The 25,812-nt window shown below is 39.2% G+C and overlaps 1 protein-coding gene across 1 annotated transcript in view; it reads left to right on the top strand.

The window, feature by feature from the left end:
- MBTPS2 (membrane bound transcription factor peptidase, site 2) overlaps window positions 1–25,812 on the top strand; it is a 274,634-nt gene that overhangs the window by 234,299 nt on the left and 14,523 nt on the right. The window contains exons 8-10 of the mRNA XM_053706375.1: window positions 15,507–15,601; window positions 15,767–15,959; window positions 24,436–24,511. Of these exons, the coding sequence (XP_053562350.1) occupies window positions 15,507–15,601; window positions 15,767–15,959; window positions 24,436–24,511 (364 nt within the window). The remainder of the gene's footprint in view (window positions 1–15,506; window positions 15,602–15,766; window positions 15,960–24,435; window positions 24,512–25,812) is intronic.

Here is a 25,812-nt window from a genome sequence, read left to right as displayed (position 1 = left end):
GAAGTCTTACGAAAAGATTTCGTAGCTTCAACATAATATTTCAAAGCTCTAACAACATCCAAAGAATGCAACGATTTCTCCTTAGAATTCTTAGGATTAGGACATAATGAAGGAACCACAATTTCTCTACTAATGTTGTTGGAATTCACAACTTTAGGTAAAAATTCAAAAGAAGTTCGCAACACCGCCTTATCCTGATGAAAAATCAGAAAAGGAGACTCACAAGAAAGAGCAGATAATTCAGAAACTCTTCTGGCAGAAGAGATGGCCAAAATGAACAAAAAACTTTCCAAGAAAGTAATTTAATATCCAATGAATGCATAGGTTCAAATGGAGGAGCTTGAAGAGCCCCCAGAACCAAATTCAAACTCCAAGGAGGAGAAATTGACTTAATGACAGGCTTTATACGAACCAAAGCTTGTACAAAACAATGTATATCAGGAAGAATAGCAATCTTTCTGTGAAAAAGAACAGAAAGAGCAGAGATTTGACCTTTCAAGGAACTTGCGGACAAACCCTTATCTAAACCATCCTGAAGAATACTGTAATATTCTCGGTATTCTAAAAGAATGCCAAGAAAAATGATGAGAAAGACACCAAGAAATATAAGTCTTCCAGACTCTATAATATATCTCTCTGGATACAGATGTACGAGCCTGTAACATAGTATTAATCACAGAGTCAGAGAAACCTCTTTGACCAAGAATCAAGCGTTCAATCGCCATACCTTTAAATTTAAGGATTTCAGATCCTGATGGAAAAAAAGGACCTTGAGACAAAAGGTCTGGTCTTAACGGAAGAGTCCACGGTTGGCAAGAGGCCATCCGGACAAGATCCGCATACCAAAACCTGTAAGGCCATGCCGGAGCTACCAGCAGAACAAACGAGCATTCCTTCAGAATCTTGGAGGTTACTCTTGGAAGAAGAACTAGAGGCGGAAAGATATAGGGAGGATGATACTTCCAAGGAAGTGATAATGCATCCACTGCCTCCGCCTGAGGATCCCGGGATCTGGACAGATACCTGGGAAGTTTCTTGTTTAGATGAGAAACCATCAGATCTATTTCTGGAAGTTCCTACATTTGAACAATCTGAAGAAATACCTCTGGGTGAAGAGACCATTCGCCCGGATGCAACGTTTGACGACTGAGATAATCCGCTTTCCAATTGTCCATACCTGGGATATGAACCGCAGAGATTAGACAGGAGCTGGATTCCGCCCAAACCAAAATTCGAGATACTTCTTTCATAGCCAGAGGACTGTGAGTCCCTCCTTGATGATTGATGTATGCCACAGTTGTGACATTGTCTATCTGAAAATAAATGAACAACTCTCTCTTCAGAAGAGGCCAAGACTGAAGAGCTCTGAAAATTGCACGGAGTTCCAAAATATTGATCGGAAATCTCACCTCCTGAGATTCCCAAACCCCTTGTGCCGTCAGATACCCCCACACAGCTCCCCAACCTGTAAGACTTGCATCTGTTGAGATTATAGTCCAGGTCGGAAGAACAAAGAAGCCCCCTGAACTAAACGATGGTGATCTGTCCACCATGTCAGAGAGTGTTGTAAAATCGGTTTAAAGATATTAATTGAGATATCTTTGAGTAATCCCTGCACCATTGGTTCAGCATACAGAGCTGAAGAGGTCGCATGTGAAAACGAGCAAAGGAGATCGCATCTGATGCGGCAGTCCTAAGACCCAACATTTCCATGCATAAGGCTACCAAAGGGAATGATTGTGACTGAAGGTTTTGACAAGCTGATATCAATGTTAAACTTCTCTTGTCTGACAAGGACAGAGTCATAGACACTGAATTTATCTAGAAACCTAAAAAGGTTACCCTTGTCTGAGGAATCAATGAACTGATTGGTAAATTGATCCTCCAACCATGAACTTGAAGAAACAACACAAATCGATTCGTATGAGATTCTTCGAAAATGAGAAGACTGAGCAAATACCAAGACATCGTCCAAATAAGGAAATACCAAAACCCTATTCTCTGATTACAGAAAGAAGGGCACCGAGAACCTTTGAAAAAAATTCTTGGAACTGAGGCTAAGCCAAACGGTAGAGCCACAAAACTGGTAATGCTTGTCTAAAAAGAGAATCTCAGACACTAAAAGTGATCTGGATAAATCGGAATATGCAGATACACATCCTGTAAATCTATTGTAGACATATAATGCCCTTGCTAAACAAAAGGCAGGATAGTCCTACAGTAACCATCTTGAATGTTGGTATCCTAACATAATGATTCAATAATGATAGATCCGGAACTGGTCTGAAGGAATTGACCTTCTTTGGTACAATGAAGAGATAGAATAAGACCCCAGCCCCTGTTCCAGAACTGGAACTGGCATAAATACTCCAGCCAACTCTAGATCTGAAACACATTTCAGAAATGCTGAGCCTTTGCTGTGTTAACTGGGACACGGGAAAGAAAAGAATCTCTTAGCAGGAGGCCTTAACTTGAAGCCAATTCTGTACCTTTCTGAAACAATGTTTCTGAAACCAGAGATTAAGAACGGAATTGATCCAAATTTCTTTGAAGAAAACGTAATCTGCCCCATACCAGCTGAGCTGGAATAAGGGCCGCACCTTCATAGGTACTTAGGAGCTGGCTATAGGTTTCTATAAGGCTTGGATATATTCCAAACTGATACCGCTCCTGAGGATGAAGGATCAGGCTTTTGTTCCTTGTGAGGAAAGGAACGAAAATGATTATTTACCCTGGAAAGAAAGGGAAAGCAAAGTTGACTTAGAAGACATGTCAGCATTCCAAGTTTAATCCATAAAGCTATTCTAGCTAAAATAGCTAGAGACATATACCTGACATCAACTCTAATGATATCAAAAGATGGTATCACCAATAAAATTATTAGCATGTTATAGAATAAAAATAATGCTATAAAATTATGATCTGTTACTTGTTGCGCTAAAGCTTCTAACCAAAAAGTTGAAGCTGCAGCAACATCCGCTAAAAATATAGCAGGTCTAAGAAGATTACCTGAACATAAGTAAGCTTTTCTTAGAAAGGAATCAATTTTCCTATCTAAAGGATCCTTAAATGAAGTACTATCTGCCGTAGGAATAGTAGTACATTAGCAGGAGTAGAGACAGCCCCATAACCTTAGGGATTTTTGTCCCAAAAAACTCTAATCTGTCAGATGGCACAGGATATAATTTGCTTAAACGTCTAGAAGGAGTAAATAAATTACCCAAATTATTCCATTCCCTGGAAATTACTTCAGAAATAGCATCAGGGAGATAAAACACTTCTGGAATAACTACAGGAGATTTAAAAACCTTATTTAAACGTTTACATTTAGTATCAAGAGGACCAGAATCCTCTATTTCTAATGCAAATAACACTTCTTTAAGTAAAGAACGAATAAATTCCATCTTGAACAAATACAAAGATTTATCAGCATCAACCTCTGAGACAGAAACCTCAGAACCAGAAGAACCATTATCAGTATCAGAATGATGATGTTCATTTAAAAATTCATCTGAAAAAAAGAGAAGTTTTAAAAGACTTTTATGTATACTAGAAGGAAAAATAACAGACATAGCCTTCTTAATGGATTTAAAAAATAAAATCTCTTATGTTATCAGGAACACTCTGAAAATTAGATGTTGACGGAACAGCAACAGGTAATGTAACAGTACTAAAGGAAATTTTATCTGCATTAATAAGTTTGACATGACATGCAATACAAATAACAGCTGGAGAAACAGATACCAAAAGTTTATAGCAGATACACTTAGCTTGGTAGCTCCAGCATTGTGCAGTGATTTTCCTGAAGTATCTTCTGACTCAGTTGCAACGTGGAACATCTTGCAATATGTAAAAGAAAAAAACAACATATAAAGCAAAATTGATCAAATTCCTTAAATGACAGTTTCAGGAATGGGAAAAAATGCCAAAGAACAAGCTTCTAGCAACCAGAAGCAATAAAAAATGAGACTAAAATAATGTGGAGACAAAAGTGACGCCCATATTTTTTCGCGCCAAATAAGACGCCCACATTATTTGGCGCCTAAATGCTTTTTGGCGCCAAAAATGACGCCACATCCGGAACGCCGCCAAGAATGACGCAATAAAATGAAGCATTTTCAGCCCCCGCGAGCCTAACAGCCCACAGGGAAAAAGTCAAATTTTAAGGTAAAAAATGTTAAATTAAAATGCATTATCCCAAATATGAAACTGACTGTCTGAAAAATAAGGAAAGTTGAACATTCTGAGTCAAGGCAAATAAATGTTTTAATACATATATTTAGAACTTTATAAACAAAGTGCCCAACCATAGCTAGGAGTGTCACAGAAAATAAGACTTACTTACCCCAGGACACTCATCTACATATAGCAGATAGCCAAACCAGTACTGAAACGAGAATCAGCAGAGGTAATGGTATATATAAGAGTATATCGTCGATCTGAAAAGGGAGGTAAGAGATGAATCTCTACGACCGATAACAGAGAACCTATGAAATAGACCCCTTAGAAGGAGATCACTGCATTCAAATAGGCAATACTCTCCTCACATCCCTCTGACATTCACTGCACGCTGAGAGGAAAACCGGGCTCCAACTTGCTGCGGAGCGCATATCAACGTAGAATCTAGCACAAACTTACTTCACCACCTCCATCGGAGGCAAAGTTTGTAAAACTGAATTGTGGGTGTGGTGAGGGGTGTATTTATAGGCATTTTAAGGTTTGGGAAACTTTGCCCCTCCTGGTAGGAATGTATATCCCATACGTCACTAGCTCATGGACTCTTGCTAATTACATGAAAGAAAAGAGGTTCAAAAAGCCTAATGTGTATACTATACTGTTGTTTTTTTCCTTTTCTGTGAAAGTCAGAATCTGATCTGCACAATGCTATGTTTTTTTTTTTTTGAATGTCATAAGGCATGCTATGTTTGTAATTCATGTCACTAAACCTCCAATAAAAAATTATTTAAAAAAAAAAAATTGTCATAACACCTAATACATTATTTTTAAAGCTTTGAAATGAAGACTTTAAATGCTAAACAGCATTTTAAACCTAATAATATAATCACACAACACAGAATATATAATTAAATTAAGTTAACTGAACAAAAACATTTGCTGAACAGCACCTAATAAAATAATTACACAACAGATTGTATCATCATCAAACTAAGTTAAATGAACAAAAACTTTTGCTGAACAGCATTATAACCCTAATAAAAAATCACACAACACAGTCTTTACTTGCATTTTTCTGCAAACAGTTCTTGTATTGTTAGGATGTTAGATAATATTGGGTCTGTAGCAATTCTACTGTATGCATTCCAGTATGGACTGATTCATAGACAGGAAGATCTTGTTCCTTTGAAAGCTTTGCTCGATAGCTAATGTCTGTGGTCTGTGTACACTGATTCATTTCAGCCTGCATGTGTGTATCTTTGCAGCAACATAAGCAGACAGCTCCACCTACTGTCTATTTTAATCAATGCACACAATGCTTTTCAATAGCAGTCACATGACTGAAAAAAAGGTTGTTATTCTGAAACGGCGCAAATTGAACCAGCGTAAACCGAGGGCCACCTGTACTTAAAACAAAGTCAAAGTATAATCAGTAATCCCTGAAGTAAACAATATCCCTAAGGATCCATTAATAAGAAAGTCAAACAGACCATGGCCTTCAATACATAAACAACATAATCATGATAAATATTTTATTGATGTGCCTGTTGTATTCACCAATGGTAGCCAGTACTGATTGATAATCACAAAGTATCCATGGCTATGTGGAGACATCCCTCTTCTGGACCACTTTGTGGGGAAGAGTCAATCAAGCCAGGAGCCCATTCAACAGTTTCCACAACCACTGCAAGCTTTAAAGGGACATGAAACCCAAATTTCTTTCTAATGGTTGTGAGAGTCTACAAGACCTTACACTTGGGAATTACATAACCTGGCCACCAGGAGGAGGCAAATACACCATACACCAGACCTTTAAGTATCCCTCCTACTTCTCCTTCCCTCCCTTGCCTTGTCAAGGAGAGGGCAATGATAGAGGTGTTATGTCATTTTAGGATAATATTGTTTATCTTCAATCATGTTTTCCATGTATGGATAGTTCCTGGAAGAGAGGGATTCAAGAGAGTACTTCTAGTGCAATGTAATTCTTCCCTATGGGGTCTCGTTCACAAGCAAGTTATGAGGGTCACAGGGTAGTGCCTTAGACTCCTTCTGTCTTGCCATGTGTATGTACTCTCCCAGCAAGGTTCTAAACTGTTAGTTACAGCACAGGATAGATTTTCACTGCAAGTTGGATTCCTAACTTGAAGCAGAGCAGTATAGAGTACTGGGGGGTGGGTAAGTACCCAAGCCCATAGATCCCTAAGGCCATAAGTATGGTTACTTAGTAAGTGCCATTGACCTCCCACACCCCTTACTGAGAGACATGTCCCATTGCTAAGGACATTGTATAGAGACTGCTCATGGGGGGTTGGATGCTCCTAAGAGTCCTATTAAACCCATTCCCTTTCTTTTTATTTTTAATCCTTTTTAGAGGGGTTATCTGTCAATATGGTTTTACAATATGGAGCAATATAAGGCTGCAGCTATTAGTACTATTTTATCTGAGGGTAGTTCCTCAGACGTTATTATCCCTGTAGACAACTGTTAATGTGTGAAATGGTCAAGGTCTCTCCACCTACGCAGTTTTGCAGCACTTGGTTAGCTTCTGTTCTATAGACTCTTTCTCAGTGCTCCAGCTCAATCACTTCTTTGGGACATATTTCTGTATACATTGCTCAGGGTGGAGTGAATTAATTTGCGCCCGATTTTAAATTTCATTTACAGTTGGCAGTTACTTATACTATTGTGGCAATGCCGCTTGCAAGTAAACTTAAACGCAAGTATAAACATATTTACTCAGGCTCCTTTTCTAAGGTTAGTACTCCTGCTGGCCCCTCAAGCATCAGGCAGTCGCAGGATTCTGATGCACAAAAATAATCTTATAGCTTAAATGGCAAGGTGTCATCAGATGTCATCTTCAGAATCAGAAAAGGAACCAGAGGACATTACTTTTTAGTTTTAGATGGATTATCTGCAATCTTTACTTAAAGAGGAGTTGAGAACTTTATGAGTTCAATAATCTAGACCGGTTGAGGACAAGTTAGTACAGACGGTAGACCTCATTTTTAGACCCAAGTCTAGGGCACCTGAAACTTTTTCTGTCCCATCATTGGTTTCAGAAATTATTTCTAAGGAATAAGATAAGCTTGGAGTTCATTTCACTCCTTCTCCTACTTTTAAGTAGCTTTTCTCTGTCCCTGAGGCTAATATTGGATTTATGTGGGACTTTATCTACTTTAGCCAAGAGTACTACTATCCCTCTGGAACAAAGTACTTCTTTCAGGACCCAATGGACAAGCAATTGGAGGGTTACCTTAGGAATGATTTTTAACATGTGAGCTTTTGTTTCAGCATGCATTAAGTTTTGCTGCAGTGGGTGGAGCTATAGAATTCTGGTGTGACTCCTTATCAGATCTAGTGTCAGCGGCATTCATTGGAATCTCCTTTAGAGGATATCCAGGATTGTATTCAACCCCTAAAGACAGTAAAATCTTTCATTTGTGATGCAATCGTCCAGATTATTTGCATCAATGCTAAGAATACGGCGCTTGCAGTTTTGTCCACAAGAGCTCTTTGGCTAAAATCTTAGTCAGCTGACATGGTTTCTAAGTCCAGACTGTTGTCTTTAGCATGCAACGATAAGAACCTGTTTGATCCAGGATTGGATTAGATTATTTCTACTCTTTCTACTCTGACAGATTTTTTGCCTCAAGATAAAAAGTCTAGGCCTAAGGGAAAATCCGATGGCCATATTTGTTTTTCACCAGAACAAGAATCAGAGACCTTCCTCTTCTTTCCAGAAGAATGAGTCCTCTAAGCCTACGTGGAGACCAAATCTCATCTGGACAAAGTCCAAGCAGACCGAGAAGTCTTCTTCTAATTCGAAGGCAGTATGAAGTTGCAGCCCCTGATCCAGACTCTTCACCTGTAGGGGGCAGGAATCATGGGCTCAGTGTGTTCCCAGGGTCACCAAATAAGCTTCATATCTTAGCTTTCACAGGGAGGTCTATCTTGTCTCACATTTCCAAAAGACCAGAAAAAAAGAACATATTTTTTTCTGTGCATTAAAGACCTAGAAGACATTGGGTAATTGTCCCAGTTCTGTTGGCAGACCAAGGAAAGGGGGTTTACTCAAACCTATTTATTGTTCCAAAGAAGTAGGGGACATTCAGACCTATCCTGGATCTAAAGATTCTCAACAAGTTCTTATAGGTTCCCTCCTTCAAGATAGAAACCATCAGATCAATTCTGCCTTTTGTACTTCAGGGTCAATTAATGTCCACAGTGAACCTGAAAGATGACTATTTACACATCCCATTCCATCAGGATCCTTATCAGTTTCTGTGGTTTGCTTTTCAAAAAATGCATGATCAGTTCACAGCTCTACCCATTGGTCTGCCTATTGTTCCCTGGTTTTTAACAAATGTTCTGGGAGCTCTTCTTTCTTTGATTCGGACCCAAAGGAGTAGCAGTGGCTCCTTACCTAGACAATATATTGGTTAAGGCTCCATCTTTACCTTTAGAAATTGCACATACAGAGAAACTAGCCTGGTTTCTTCTCATTCTTGTCTGGAAGATCAATGTGGCCAAAAGTTCTTTCACACCTCGAACGAAGGTGTGTTTTTTTAGAGTTTTCACCGGCTCAATGTGAATGAACTTTTTTTCTGACAGACCAATGTAAACTCATTCTTCAGTTAGCCTGTCAGATGCTTCAGTCTCTTTTCTTCCCTTCTGTAGCTCAGTGCACGGAGGTCGTGGGTCTTATTGTATTAGCGTCAGATGCCATGCCCTTTGCAAGGTTTCATTTGCGGCCTCTTCAGCTTTGCATGCTGAGACAGTGGAACAGTGATCACTCCAACCTGTCTCAGTGAATGTTTTTAGACCCTTCCACCAGACAATCTTTCTTGGTGGACGTCTTCCGGCCCGGTGCTCAGGAAATGGGGTTCCATTGTCCAACGTGTGAGATGATTACCACAGATGCCAGCCTATCGGGATGGGGAGTGGTTTGGGGTCGTCTGAGAACACATGGTTTTTGGTCACCTCATGAACACAACATTACTTATCAATGCCCTGCTGCTCAGAGCAATCTTGAATACTCTACAGGCGTGATCCCTGTTTCAATCACTCCCATTTATTCATTTTCAATCCAACAACATAACTATGGTGTCCTACATAAATCATCAAGGGGGTAATCAAAGTTCCCTAGCAATGCAGAAAGTATCTTGAATTCTGAAGTGGGCAGAGGTACATCAATGCACTATCTCGGCCATTCATGTTTCAGGGATAGACAACCCATTGCCGAAAACTCCCTCCTACATGGGAGGAGCTATCATCCCAGACATACTCCTGCAGTAGTGGCCAAAGGAGAATTCATTCGCCTCAAGAGGAATTGTTCCAATCCTGAGGATTTCAAGGAACAAGCAGATGATTTGGAATCAAGGTTAAGAGAAAGGGGATATCACAGGAACATAATAACAAAAGCTAGAAAACAAACAAGTGATAGGCAGAGAGAATCCCTACTACAGGGCACCAACCGATCTAAACAACCCTTTAGGGGTGTCAACTTTATCACCAGCTACAGTGCCCAGTTCCCACAAATAGTGCAAATAATAAAGAAGCACTTTCCAATTATGGCTGCAGATGACAAACTAACAGATTTAGTAAAACATGGAGTCAGATGTAGTTCAAGAAAGAGTCAGACTCTGGGCACCATCCTATCACCCACACAACTTAGAACGGAACCATCTAACAACAGTACATGGTTAAAGAGTGTGGAAATGTATTGATGTGGGCATAATAAATGCAAACCATGTGAATACCTTGACAGGACTAAAGAATTTAGCTCTTGTGTCACAAGAGAAGTCTTTCCTATCAAAACCCTTATGAATTGCATGTCAAAAAATGTCATCTACATGTTAAGATGTGAACAGTGTCAGACTTAATATCTTGGTCTTACCTCTAGAGACATAAAATCTAGAATAAGGGAACATCTTTCCACTCTTGGCAGGGGTAAGTCATCCACCCCCCTGATATGACATTTCTCTGAAATTCACAATGGTAATCTTAACACAATGAAGTGGTGTGCCATTGAACAAGTAAGGATACCAAATAGGGGAGGGGATGTGGACAAACTCCTAGCCAAGAGAGACATTTTCTGGATGTTCAAATTGAGGACCAGATATCCAGAAGGTTTAAACTCCATGTATGACATCATTAATTACTGGGAATGATTTAGCAGTACCAGTATTTTCTAGAATGTTTAACCCATTCGGGTATAACTACTAACTCACAAATAGGTACATTCCTTGACACAGGGTTTTATTTGTCCTTTCTCAGGACTATAGGTATCATAAATGTATGAAATGTCAATAATGTGTATAGGTATTGACACCTGGTCACTCTATTAACTGATATCTCCTATGGTCTCTTTATTTAACTTTGTGTCTATTTTACACCCATAAATCTGTTTATTCTGCATGACCTTGTATTGAACTAGAATTACTGCTAATCTAATATTTCACTATGGATTAATTGCATATTTCATAGGTAAAGCCTATAGAGCTATTAATAGTTTCATGAAATGTATGCATACATTATTATTCTGTTTTCAAATATTCAGCTTTGTAATGGGCTTTGTGCCCAACATCAGGGAATGTAAATCTATTCTATTTGTTTCGCTCTTACTTATACATGTGTATTACCATCAAAAGTTTTACAATATTAAGGTATTTAACAATTTTTGAGTTTAACGTTTTTTCATGTAATAGTTAGAGACGTGCTGTGTTCACAGGTGTTACCTGTTGAGTAGCGCTGTTTTTTAACCAATCAGTTAGTTGTAGTGTGTTTTTAAACTTAGTAAGGGTATGCACAAGTTAGGCTATGATTACGGGACACTCCCGGAACGCGTAAGCCGTTGTGCTATGCTCCTCACAGTTTTTTGTATTTGGTGGCTTGGTCACATTTTTAAAGTGTTACAATAAACATATGTTTTATATTTACTCAAGAGTGTGTTACAACTTTGTTTCATTGCACTAGACAACTGGGATGCAGATTATCTGAGTCACCAAGAGCTACACTCAGGGGAAGGTTATCTCAACCAGGAGGTCTTCAATCAGTTGATCAGTCTTTGGGGGCTTCTGTAGATAGACCTAATGGCATCTCGTTGAATCACAAGCTGCCAAGGTTTGGTTTGAGATCAAGAGATCCTCAGGCAGACTTGATAGACACCTTAGCTACCCCCTGGAAGTATCATCTAGTTTATCTGTTTCCTTCAATTGTACTTCTTCCCAGAGTGATGGCTCGGACCAAACAGGATAATGTTTTGTCAATTCTGATAGCCCCGGCATGGCCCCGCAGGACTTGTTACACCAACCAAGTGTAGATGTCTAGTGCTCCTCCTGTGGTACCTTCCTCAGCGTCCGGATCTTGTCTTGTGAACTGCCTTATTTGGTGTTCCATCAGGATAAGGCTGTTTTACTTACTGTGTCTGTTTTTTTGCCAAAGGTTGTTTATGCGGAAATCATTAATCAGGAAATTGCTGTTCCTTCTTTATGTCCTAAGCCACAGTCTTTTAAGGAGAGACTATTGCATAATTTGGATGTGGTCAGGGCATTGAAATTTTATTTACAGGCTGCGAGGGATTTTCGTCAGTCTCCAAGATTGTTTGTTTGTCTTGTATTCAGGAAAATGCAAGGGTCAGAAGGCTACTTCTGTGTCCTTGTCATTTTGGTTAAGGAGTTTGATTTACAAACTTTGCGTGTAGATGTGTCAGAACCCCCTGCCAGAATTATGGCTCATTCTTCATATTTTGTTTCTACTTCCTGTGCTTTTTTAGAATGAAGCTTCGGTGGAACAGATATGCAAGGCTGCAACATGGTCTTCTTTGCATACCTTAACTAAATTTTAAAGTTTGACATTTTCGCCTTGGCGGAGGCAGCTTTTGGAAGGAAGGTCCATCAGGAAGTGGTTCCTGGTAAATAGGGGCCTGCCTTTTATGGCTTTTGTCCTGCCCATTTCCATGAACTTCTCAGCTTGGGTATTAGTTACCAAGAGTAAGGTCTCATGGACTCTCACAACCAATAAAGAAATAAATCAGGTAAGAATAAATTGTGTTTCTTTTCTTTCATGATTCAGATAGAGAATACACTTAAAAAAAAAAAGTTTCCAATTTACTTATTTTATCAAATGTCATTGTTCTCATGGTATTCTTTGTTGAAGAGATATATAGATATGTAGCGTGCACATGTCTAGAGCAGTACATGACAGGAAATAGCGCTGCTATCTAGTGCTATTGCTAATGTAGAAAACTGCTGCCATATAGTGCTGCAGGCATGTGCCCGCTCTTGAACTTACCTTTCTGCTTTTCAACAAAGGATAACAAGAAAGCAAAGAAAAATTGATAATATAAGTAAATTGGAAAGTTGTTTAAAATTATCTGTTCTATCTAAATCATAAAATACTTTTTTTGTGTTTTATGTCCCTTTAACCAATGCTCACAGCTTGATCACGTGGAGGTATAACACCTATCCCAGTTTTGTGTTGGCTTGCCGGTGACTGGCCAAGCAAACTGAAAATGAGTAAAATACTTTTATTTGTAATCCAGTTTGAAAAGACAAAGGCTCACACAGTCACACCACACTGATAGGTTTGCATGTTTTGGCAATAGCCTAATTGCTATTGTAGCATGATACACATTTAAATAAATAAATAACATCTGACTGGCTATCACAAAGTACTACGTAAATGCATAATACATATTAAGGTGGTGTAACCAAAATAAATGAATCGTTGGTAAGTATAATTTATAAATAAATACTGGTTGATAAAGATATCAACTACAGCAGACTCCACTTAACTGGATAACTTTCTACTTAAAGACCACACTTTATAGTGGTCAGTCGTAAAAAGCTGCATAATGTATTAACTCTGGGATTTTTTTTTATTTCATTCATAAAAAAATAATTGAAATCATATTCTAAATTGAACTCTAAGGGCATCCTAGTTTAAAAATCCAGAACATTTCTCTTTTGTTCAGTTTTTAAGTTTATCCCACCTCATTTTGGTCGCAATACCTTGTTGATGGCACACCATTTACAGGTATCCAAAATCTTATTTTTATATCTCACAAAGTGCAGTACTAAAGGGGTGGTGGAAGGCCCAACGTTAATAGTAGATACATCTTCTCTAATACGGGTGCACACATCATGAGTAGTTAAACCTACATACTGTACCTTACAGCTAACGGAAGTAATAACATAAATGACATAAGAAGACTTGAAATTAAAATTGCTATTTATGTTAAAAGTAAATGAGCCGTTGGCCATTACAAAATCTCAAGGTCTGCAGGCATTATGGCTGCATCTGAACATTTGCTTAGGTCTCAACCAAGAGCTCTGACAATTATGTCTTAGCCGAATAAATGCTCCCTTAGCCATAGCTTTACATGCTGAGGGTGACAACTTTTGGCATGTAAAAGAGAGTTGCCAAAAAATGGGTTTACAATATACCTTGTTAGAAATTCTGCCATACTTATGTACAACCCAAGTAATATCCAGAAAGTTGTTTGAATCTCTCTGAAAATTGGTGAATCACAAGTTATTTGAATTGATTAATCTATAACTTGTTGTTTAGTGCCAAGCCAGACAAAAAAGTCATCTATATAACATTTGTACATTTTAGTTTGTCTGTAGGGGGTTTTCCACCAAAAATGTGGGACAGCTTCCACCAAACCTAATGCAGGTTGGCATAAGAAAGTGCAAACCTTACTCCAAAGTTGTCACACATATCTGGAGGTAACCTCCACTACAAAGTTTTGAAAGGGAACATGTGATAGATGAATATGGAACTTTTATAGATGTTTTTGCAAACACAAGTATAATGCAGAAATTTGTCTTGCACTGCAGTGCACTCTAAATTCACGTTAATGTTCTTTCTATTTACTTTACTGTAAGAATATAGAGCTAGATCATCTAAATGTCACTAAATTGAAGCTGCTATTAAAACATCTTATGACTTAAAGGTATACTGAACTGAATTTTTTTATTTTCTGATTCAGATAGAGTGTGCAATTTTAAGCAACTTTCTAATTTACTCCTATTATAAAATTTTCTTCTTACAACTTTATTTGAAAAAGCAGGAATGTAAACTTACGAGCCGGACCATTTTTGGTTCAGCACCCTGGATAGCACTCGCTGATTGGTGGCTGCATTTAGCCACCAATCAGCAAGCGCTACCTAGGTGCTGAACCAAAGATGGGCCGGCTCGTAAGTTTACATTCCTGCTTTTTCAAATAAAGATACCAAGAGAACAAAGAAAAATTGATAATAGGAGTAAATTAAAAAGCTGCTTAAAATTGCATGCTCTATCTGAATCAGGAAAGAAAAGTTTTGGTTTCAGTATCCCTTTAATTTAAAGGGACAGTAAAGTTAAAATTAAACGTTCATGATTTAGATACAGCATGCAATTTTAGACGGTCAGATTTACTTCTATTATCAAATTTGCTTTGTTTTTTGGTATCCTTTTGTTGAAGAGTAGGTCCGGGAGAATCAATGCACTCCTGGGAGCTGACACATTGGGTGAGCCAAAGACAAGAGGCATATATGTACAGTCACCAATCAGTAGCTATCTCCCAATAGCGAATTGCTGCTCATGAGGTTACCTAGGTATACATTACAACAAAAGATGCCAAGATAATGAAGCAAATGTAATGATAAATATTAATTGGAAAGTTAAGATGTCATATTCTGTCTGATCCATGAAAGTTTAATTTTGACTTTATTGTCCCTTTAAGCAACATGATTAATCTCACATCACTCATGTTTAGTGATAGCCAATTGCTATTGCCAGCTGCCTGGAGCTTCATACCATAGCCACAGAATCAGCGTTACATATATATTTTACAGAGGTACAAGAGTTATAGTTCATTAATCCTAACAGTGTTCCCACCACCATTATCCCTATCCATGACCTTTCCCCTCCACAAATAAACACAATGGCTGGCTGAACTTCCAGCACTACAGTCCTAACTACAATTTTGCCCCACCGTTACCTAATAGTTGACCAGCCCAACACCCACACACACAAAGACATCCACATACTCTAATTAAACCCTCTACATGATCTTCCCCACTGCAGTTACTTTTCATAAATGATCTCACCTATTTCAATCCCATCCAAAATATTTTATTTTAAAAAGGCAAAACCCCTCACATAATTTAACCTTGCCACTGCCATTTAAAGGAATTCTCTGATATAAATAGAAACAAATTGTTACTCCTGATTAGTTAATCTGATTTTGTGTGGTCAGGCTACTGACAAAAAACTGAATCCTATCACTTTTTGCATCTGTGCTTTATTTGAAATATACAATTGTATGATTTATTTCTTTGTAGTGTATAGAAGACTGGATGGTTCCATCGAATGCTGCAGTAACAATAGTCTGTCTGACATATGCTTCTCATACAGCAGTGATATGAACAACCAACTGGTACGTCTGCATCTTTTGTTTGGCTACCATAAATTATATAGATATATATGGAAATATATAAACCTGGTATTAGTGCAATATGCAATGCACACCTTTTTTCCCTCAAAATTAACATGTTATTATATGTGAGTCATGCAGGTATGTAATTATTGCTCTCTCTTGCAGTTTGCCTGTCTACCTGCACGAAAGGCTATCTATACCAGTAAAGAATGCAGATCAAACACAGATTGTCAGGACTCTACAAATAGAGTTTGTGCTGTTCCATCATTAGAAAATCAAACTCGCCTGATAAGGGTAAAGCACCCACCTCAATTAGAGATGTTATTTGTTGGTTATCCCGTACATCTAGAATATGGAGGTAGGTGATTACTAAATCATTTATATTATGTGTAATGCTCCATCATAGTAAAGACTTCTGTAAGTACACTAAATACAAACAGAGGCAGACACATTTACTTAAAGGGACAGTCAACACCAAAATTGTTACTGTTTAAAAAGACAGATAACCCCTTTAGTACCCATTCCTCAGCTTTGCACAACCAACATTGTTATATTAATATACTCTATAACATTTTATCTTCTAAATTTCTGCCTGTTTCTAAGCCACTACAGACAGCCTCTTATCACATGCTTTTTTATGATCTTTTCTCAACAAGAGACTGCTAATCCGTGTGGACCATGTAAGATAACATTGTGCTCACGCCCGTGGAGCACTAATTGGCTAAAATGCAAGTCAATAAATAAATAACCATGTGATCAGGGGGCTGTCAAAAGAGGCTTATATACAAGGTAATCACAGAGGTTAAAAGTAGCTGTGCAAAACTGAGAACTGGATAATAAAGGGAGTATCTATCTTTTTAAACAATAAAACATTTGGAGTTGACTGTGTCTTTAAAGTTCAAAATTGATTTGCATATTAATTGATGTTAGTTTTGAATGGAAGCACATTGACTAGCAAAATGTTTCTATTAAAAATTAGAACTTTTTTGGTGAGAACTTTTACTATACATGGACTATGTGTACATTTCATTTACTCTCATTGAAATACTGTACCTTTTCAGAGAGAATATATATATGGTGTCACTTGCAATATGTTCATATGCTCCTTGCACAGCAAGAGTCTTCAGTGATCACTTTTTACTAGAATCATTTTTTATGTGTTTTGCAAAAAAATCTTTCCATTCAAGAGTGAAATACATTAATTTGTATTTTCATTTGAAGTTTCATGTCCCTTTAAGGGCCATGCTCTCAAGAGACCCTTATGTAAATAGTAATTGTGAGAGACAAAAAGGTGAGATGTTTCCTTGAAGCATAAGGGAAAATAAAGTAGGCCTGCCTTTCACCTCACCGAGGAAGGGTGGGGATGGCTATAATGGAGGCCGAATCTGCACTTGTAGTAGCCTCAAAGTTCTAGAATATTGGAATGTCACTGTTATTAGCTCAGATTTTGCAGAAAACTCAGGAGAAGCAGATTCCCCTGAATCAGTATAAGGATGGCTTAGAAATCCATTGATAGATAAATTAAACACTCCAAGTGCAGGAGCACACAATATCATAACCCGAAATGGCTGCTGCCGGGAAGTTCCCACTGCTATTTTCTTTTAACCTTATTTGCTTCTTGTTACTGTCCTTCACCTTTTTTCGGAATATGCACCACCTGTACTATATTCCTTCTTCCTCTCTCTTTCTGTCTTCCCCTTCCCATATTGTCTTCTCCAAAGAACATCTTTCTTCTTTCTTTGTCACACTGGCTTGTATTCATGTTATTATGTTCTTTTGAACTGGGCTTGCCTTGTTCGCTATAACAGTGGTACAAGCTTAGCCAGTATGCAATTGTTTTTTCTCATCTTATAAACCCCAGCCATTCTTCCCACTAACCATAGAAACATAGATTTTGACAGCAGATAAGACCCCCATAGGCCTAACAAGTTTGCCCAAAAATGTCCTAAAAGTGTAAACTTAACTTAGCCCTATGCTTATCTCAGGCATTCTTGAAGTCCCCCACAGTGTTTGTCATTAGCACCTCTAATAGAAGTATTACAGAAATTAACCACCCTTTCTGCAAAACAATGCTGGATCACTGTTCGGTATTATTTATGATTGGAACTGTGACGGTAACTGCTTGTCTTCAAACCTCTGACTTTTGTTCTTGATTAATAAAAACATTCTTGGTAAATGCTGTTGCTTTGGTCCGTCTTGCACCTGTCCAAGAATTTCACCTCTAGCGACACAATATGAATGCCCCCGGGCATCCCTCTTAATAATGGCCCGGTTTCTTAAAACCAACAAAATAGAACTGTGGTCCTATTAGTTTATTCCTATCTGAAGTATTCGGATGACTCTCTAATTTCTTCTGTTAAGTGTGATCAGTCCACGGGTCATCATTACTTCTGGGATATTACTCCTCCCCAACAGGAAGTGCAAGAGGATTCACCCAGCAGAGCTGCATATAGCTCCTCCCCTCTACGTCACTCCCAGTCATTCTCTTGCACCCAACGACTAGATAGGATGTGTGAGAGGACTATGGTGATTATACTTAGTTTTATATCTTCAATCAAAAGTTTGTTATTTTAAAATAGCACCGGAGTGTGTTATTATCTCTCTGGCAGAGTTTGAAGAAGAATCTACCAGAGTTTTTGTTATGATTTTAGCCGGAGTAGTTAAGATCATATTGCTGTTTCTCGGCCATCTGAGGAGAGGTAAACTTCAGATCAGGGGACAGCGGGCAGATGAATCTGCATAGAGGTATGTAGCAGTTTTTATTTTCTGACAATGGAATTGATGAGAAAATCCTGCCATACCGATATAATGTCATGTATGTATACTTTACACTTCAGTATTCTGGGGAATGGTACTTCACTAGAATTACACTGTATGAAATACATAAAGCTGTTTAATAACTAGAGATTATGTTTAACGTTTTTGCTGGAATGTAAAATCGTTTTCATTTGCTGAGGTACTGAGTGAATAAATGTTTGGGCACTATTTTTCCACTTGGCAGTTGCTTAATCTGTTTTTCTGACAGTTTCTGTTCTCCCTCACTGCTATGTGTGAGGGGGAGGGGCCGTTTTTTGGCGCTTTTACTACGCATCAAATATTTCAGTCAGCAACTCATTGTATTCCCTGCATGATCCGGTTCATCTCTACAGAGCTCAGGAGTCTTCAAAACTTATTTTGAGGGAGGTAATTTCTCTCAGCAGAGCTGTGAGAATTATAGTTTGACTGAGATAAAAAACGTTTATTCTGTGATTTGTTTCCTGCTTTCAGAATTTGTTATCTTTGCTAATGGGATTAAACCTTTGCTAAAGTTGTGTTGTTTACAAGGATTGAGTCTATAACTGTTTCAATTTATTAATTTTCAACTGTCATAAATCTTCTGTGCTTCTTAAAGGCACAGTACGTTTTAATATTATTCTAATTGAATTGTATTTCCAAGTTGCAAGTTTATTTGCTAGTGTGTTAAACATGTCTGATTCAGAGGATGATACCTGTGTCATTTGTTGCAATGCCAAAGTGGAGCCCAATAGAAATTTATGTACTAACTGTATTGATGCTACTTTAAATAAAAGTCAATCTGTACAAATTGAACAAATTTCACCAAACAACGAGGGGAGAGTTATGCCGACTAACTCGCCTCACGTGTCAGTACCTACATCTCCCGCTCAGAGGGAGGTGCGTGATATTGTAGCGCCGAGTACATCTGGGCGGCCATTACAAATCACATTACAGGATATGGCTACTGTTATGACTGAGGTTTTGGCTAAATTACCAGAACTAAGAGGTAAGCGTGATCACTCTGGGGTGAGAACAGAGTGCGCTGATAATATTAGGGCCATGTCAGACACTGCGTCACAGGTGGCAGAACATGAGGACGGAGAACTTCATTCTGTGGGTGACGGTTCTGATCCAAACAGACTGGATTCAGATATTTCAAATTTTAAATTTAAACTGGAAAACCTCCGTGTATTACTAGGGGAGGTGTTAGCGGCTCTGAATGATTGTAACACAGTTGCAATACCAGAGAAAATGTGTAGGTTGGATAAATATTTTGCGGTACCGACGAGTACTGAGGTTTTTCCTATACCTAAGAGACTTACTGAAATTGTTACTAAGGAGTGGGATAGACCCGGTGTGCCGTTCTCACCCCCTCCGATATTTAGAAAAATGTTTCCAATAGACGCCACCACAAGGGACTTATGGCAAACGGTCCCTAAGGTGGAGGGAGCAGTTTCTACCTTAGCTAAGCGTACCACTATCCCGGTGGAGGATAGCTGTGCTTTTTCAGATCCAATGGATAAAAAGTTAGAGGGTTACCTTAAGAAAATGTTTGTTCAACAAGGTTTTATATTGCAACCCCTTGCATGCATTGCGCCGATCACGGCTGCAGCGGCATTCTGGATTGAGTCTCTGGAAGAGAACATTGGTTCAGCTACTCTGGACGACATTACGGACAGGCTTAGAGTCCTTAAACTAGCTAATTCATTCATTTCGGAGGCCGTAGTACATCTTACTAAACTTACAGCGAAGAATTCAGGATTCGCCATTCAGGTACGCAGGGCGCTGTGGCTAAAATCCTGGTCAGCTGATGTTACTTCTAAATCTAAATTGCTTAATATACCTTTCAAAGGGCAGACCTTATTCGGGCCCGGGTTGAAAGAGATTATCGCTGACATTACAGGAGGTAAAGGCCATGCCCTGCCTCAGGACAAAGCCAAAGCCAAGACTAGACAGTCTAATTTTCGTTCCTTTCGTAATTTCAAAGCAGGAGCAGCATCAACTTCCTCTGCACCAAAACAGGAAGGAGCTGTTGCTCGCTACAGACAAGGCTGGAAACCTAACCAGTCCTGGAACAAGGGCAAGCAGACTAGGAAACCTGCTGCTGCCCCTAAAACAGCATGAATTGAGGGCCCCCGATCCGGGATCGGATCTAGTGGGGGGCAGACTTTCTCTCTTCGCCCAGGCTTGGGCAAGAGATGTTCAGGATCCCTGGGCGCTAGAGATAATATCTCAGGGATACCTTCTGGACTTCAAATACTCTCCTCCAAGAGAGAGATTTCATCTGTCAAGATTGTCAACAATTCAGACAAAGAAAGAGGCGTTTCTACGCTGCGTACAAGAGCTCTTGTTAATGGGAGTAATCCATCCAGTTCCACGATCGGAACAGGGACAGGGGTTTTACTCAAATCTGTTTGTGGTTCCCAAAAAAGAGGGAACTTTCAGACCAATCCTGGACTTAAAGATCCTAAACAAATTCCTAAGAGTTCCATCGTTCAAGATGGAGACTATTCGGACAATTTTACCTATGATCCAAGAGGGTCAGTACATGACCACTGTAGATTTAAAAGATGCTTACCTTCACATACCGATTCACAAAGATCATTATCGGTACCTAAGGTTTGCCTTCCTAGACAGGCATTACCAGTTTGTGGCTCTTCCATTCGGATTGGCTACAGCTCCAAGAATCTTCACAAAGGTTCTGGGTGCTCTTCTGGCGGTACTAAGACCGCGGGGAATCTCGGTAGCTCCATACCTAGACGACATTCTGATACAAGCTTCAAGCTTTCAAACTGCCAAGTCTCATACAGAGTTAGTGCTGGCATTTCTAAGGTCACATGGATGGAAGGTGAACGAAAAGAAAAGTTCACTCGTTCCACTCACAAGAGTTCCCTTCCTGGGGACTCTTATAGATTCTGTAGAAATGAAGATTTACCTGACAGAGGACAGGCTAACAAGACTTCAAAGTGCTTGCCGCACCCTTCATTCCATTCAACACCCGTCAGTGGCTCAATGCATGGAGGTAATCGGCTTAATGGTAGCGGCAATGGACATAGTACCCTTTGCACGCTTACACCTCAGACCACTGCAACTGTGCATGCTAAGTCAGTGGAATGGGGATTACTCAGACTTATCCCCTTCTCTGAATCTGGATCAAGAGACCAGAAATTCTCTTCTATGGTGGCTTTCTCGGCCACATCTGTCCAGGGGGATGCCATTCAGCAGACCAGACTGGACAATTGTAACAACAGACGCCAGCCTTCTAGGTTGGGGTGCCGTCTGGAATTCTCTGAAGGCTCAGGGACAATGGAGTCAGGAGGAGAGTCTCCTGCCAATAAACATTCTGGAATTGAGAGCAGTTCTCAATGCCCTCCTGGCTTGGCCCCAGTTGACAACTCGGGGGTTCATCAGGTTTCAGTCGGACAACATCACAACTGTAGCTTACATCAACCATCAGGGAGGGACAAGAAGCTCCCTAGCTATGATGGAAGTATCAAAGATAATTCGCTGGGCAGAGTCTCACTCTTGCCACCTGTCAGCAATCCACATCCCGGGAGTGGAGAACTGGGAGGCGGATTTCTTAAGTCGTCAGACTTTTCATCCGGGGGAGTGGGAACTTCATCCGGAGGTCTTTGCCCAAATACTTCGACGTTGGGGCAAACCAGAGATAGATCTCATGGCGTCTCGACAGAACGCCAAGCTTCCGCGTTACGGGTCCAGATCCAGGGATCCAGGAGCAGTCCTGATAGATGCTCTGACAGCACCTTGGGACTTCAGGATGGCTTACGTGTTTCCACCCTTCCCGTTGCTTCCTCGATTGATTGCCAGAATCAAACAAGAGAGAGCATCAGTGATTCTAATAGCACCTGCGTGGCCACGCAGGACTTGGTATGCAGACCTGGTGGACATGTCATCCTGTCCACCTTGGTCTCTACCTCTGAAACAGGACCTTCTGATACAGGGTCCCTTCAAACATCAAAATCTAACTTCTCTGAAGCTGACTGCTTGGAAATTGAACGCTTGATTTTATCAAGACGTGGGTTTTCTGAGTCAGTTATTGATACCTTAATACAGGCTAGGAAACCTGTTACCAGAAAGATTTACCATAAGATATGGCGTAAATACCTATATTGGTGTGAATCCAAAGGTTACTCTTGGAGTAAGGTTAGGATTCCTAGGATATTGTCTTTTCTACAAGAAGGTTTAGAAAAGGGTTTATCTGCTAGTTCATTAAAGGGACAGATCTCAGCTCTGTCCATTCTGTTACACAAACGTCTGTCAGAAGTTCCTGACGTCCAGGCTTTTTGTCAGGCTTTGGCCAGGATTAAGCCTGTGTTTAAAACTGTTGCTCCACCATGGAGTTTAAACCTTGTTCTTAATGTTTTACAGGGCGTTCCGTTTGAACCCCTTCATTCCATTGATATAAAGTTGTTATCTTGGAAAGTTCTATTTTTAATGGCTATTTCCTCGGCTCGAAGAGTCTCTGAATTATCAGCCTTACATTGTGATTCTCCTTATTTGATTTTTCATTCGGATAAGGTAGTCCTGCGTACTAAACCTGGGTTCTTACCTAAGGTAGTTACTAACAGGAATATCAATCAAGAGATTGTTGTTCCTTCTTTATGCCCAAATCCTTCTTCAAAGAAGGAACGTCTACTGCACAACCTAGATGTAGTCCGTGCTCTAAAATTTTACTTACAGGCAACTAAGGAATTTCGACAAACGTCTTCTCTGTTTGTCATTTACTCTGGGCAGAGGAGAGGTCAAAAAGCTTCCGCTACCTCTCTTTCTTTTTGGCTTCGTAGCATAATTCGTTTAGCTTATGAGACTGCTGGACAGCAGCCTCCTGAAAGAATTACAGCTCATTCTACTAGAGCTGTGGCTTCCACTTGGGCCTTCAAGAATGAGGCCTCTGTTGAACAGATTTGCAAGGCTGCAACTTGGTCTTCGCTTCATACTTTTTCCAAATTTTACAAATTTGACACTTTTGCTTCATCGGAGGCTATTTTTGGGAGAAAGGTTCTTCAGGCAGTGGTTCCTTCTGTATAAAGAGCCTGCCTATCCCTCCCGTCATCCGTGTACTTTTGCTTTGGTATTGGTATCCCAGAAGTAATGATGACCCGTGGACTGATCACACTTAACAGAAGAAAACATAATTTATGCTTACCTGATAAATTCCTTTCTTCTGTAGTGTGATCAGTCCACGGCCCGCCCTGTTTTTAAGGCAGGTAAATATTTTTTAATTTATACTCCAGTCACCACTTCACCCTTGGCTTTTCCTTTCTCGTTGGTCCTTGGTCGAATGACTGGGAGTGACGTAGAGGGGAGGAGCTATATGCAGCTCTGCTGGGTGAATCCTCTTGCACTTCCTGTTGGGGAGGAGTAATATCCCAGAAGTAATGATGACCCGTGGACTGATCACACTACAGAAGAAAGGAATTTATCAGGTAAGCATAAATTATGTTTTTTTAAAAGTAAACACTTCGGGCCCTGTGACACTCAGTCAAGAGCATTGTGGAGGCGCAGAGAGGCAGGAGCTGGAACAGGCAGTAGACCACTAGTAGACTAGCAGCTCTGTTTATTCCTAAATATTTTTTAAAAAATTGATAGATGAGTGCTACTTAGCAACTGCCTTTGTTGCCTTTTTACTAATCCACCCATGTCAGCAAAAAATGAGAATCTTTACTTCAAATTACACCATCTTAGTCAGGAAACAGCCTACTTTTTGTCAACTTTTGGGAGGTATTTTTTTAAATACACTGTGTGTTTGTATGAAGATGCTTGCATTGAATTGCTTGCAGACTTACACTTTATACTTTTATGCTTATAACTACATATTTATCAGCAAGGTCCATATTTCAACAAAATTATGCTATGCAACAGAATTTATTTTTCTTAACATTTATTATCTTACTCTTATGTTCCTGATTAAAACAAGATTTACATGTATCTTACGTCCTTGCATTTGTTAAATTCTGCTCTTTGTTTGGATTAGTATTCTGATTAACATACAGTAACTTTTTAAAATCTTTTTTCCTTTTTTTTTTTTTTTTTTACAGTGAGCCTGAGTAATTTTGTGCCACGATTCAGCTTTCTCAGTATAGATCTTCCAGTGGTTATAGAGACTTTCTGCAAGTATCCTTTATAGTTTTTACACTGAAATAACATATTAAGTATGATGTTCATTTGGGGGAACTAACATTTTCATCTGTTTTAACTACTTTTTAACAAGATAGCATCAGCAAACCTGGTTTTTGGTATTTAAATGGATATAAAACCCAAACATTTATCAAATTTCCTTCATTCTTTTGGAATCTCTTTGTTGGAGGAGCAGCAAAGCATTACTGAGAGCTAGCTGGACTCATCAGGTTAGCCAATCATAAGAGGTATATTTATACAGACACCAATCAGTATCTAGGTGCCAATAGTGCATTTCTGCTCCTAAGCCTAAGTAAGTATGCTGTTCAACAAAAGATTCCCCCACAGTATTCCTATAATGAATGTTTTAAGCACATTCACCTACTTTGCAACCTAACTAGGATATCTGAAAGCAAAAAAGCCCTCAGAATCTCCTCAAAAGCTACATTTGTGGCTCAAATTTTATGCATACAGCTCCAAAACACTCCCACCTAAATTCAAAGATGCTACTTCATCGGTACTAAAAGCTAATCATCCCTCTCTATTAAAATATGCCCCCTATCCCCTCATTTGTATTGCCCTCAGACCTCAAATCAGCCAGATCAGAACCCTACTTATGTCACATAAGCCGCACTCCTGTTGACTATGCCTCTCCATGTCACTCACGCTTATTTTTAGCACCTTCACACCAACACAACTATGCTCTAACTTCATGGCAACACTCTACCTTCAAGCTCCATCTTTACAGCAGCATTTCACTTTTGCAGTTACACCTCCAGTCTTTGAAACTGAGTGAATGTCGATTTAACATTTAATCACTATCTTTCATTACTCGCCACTGTTAAATTTCTATCTGCCAGTGGCTATTAGGCAAGTGGAAATTTTGATTTAAATATATATATATATACAGGTAGCCCTCAGTTTACGCTGGGGTTAGGTTCCAGAAGGAATGGTTGTAAATCAAAACCGTTGTAAATTGAAACCCAGTTTATAATGTAAGTCAATGGGAAGTGAGGGAGATAGGTTCCAGGCCCCTCTCAAAATTGTCATGAGTAACACCTAATACATTATTTTTAAAGCTTTGAAATGAAGACTTTAAATGCTAAACAGCATTATAAACCTAATAAAATAATCACACAACACAGAATATATAATTAAACTAAGTTAAATGAACAAAAACATTTTCTAAACAGCATTATAAACCTAATAAAATAATCACACAACACAGACTTCACTTGCATTTTTCTGCAAACAGTTCTTTCTATGCATTCCAATCTGGACTGATTTATAGACAGGAA

This window comes from Bombina bombina, chromosome 3 (assembly GCF_027579735.1).
Source record: "Bombina bombina isolate aBomBom1 chromosome 3, aBomBom1.pri, whole genome shotgun sequence".
Taxonomy (NCBI): Eukaryota; Metazoa; Chordata; class Amphibia; order Anura; family Bombinatoridae; genus Bombina; species Bombina bombina.
The sequence above is the reverse complement of the archived record's forward strand: the minus strand, read 5'-3'. Positions and strand labels throughout refer to the sequence as shown.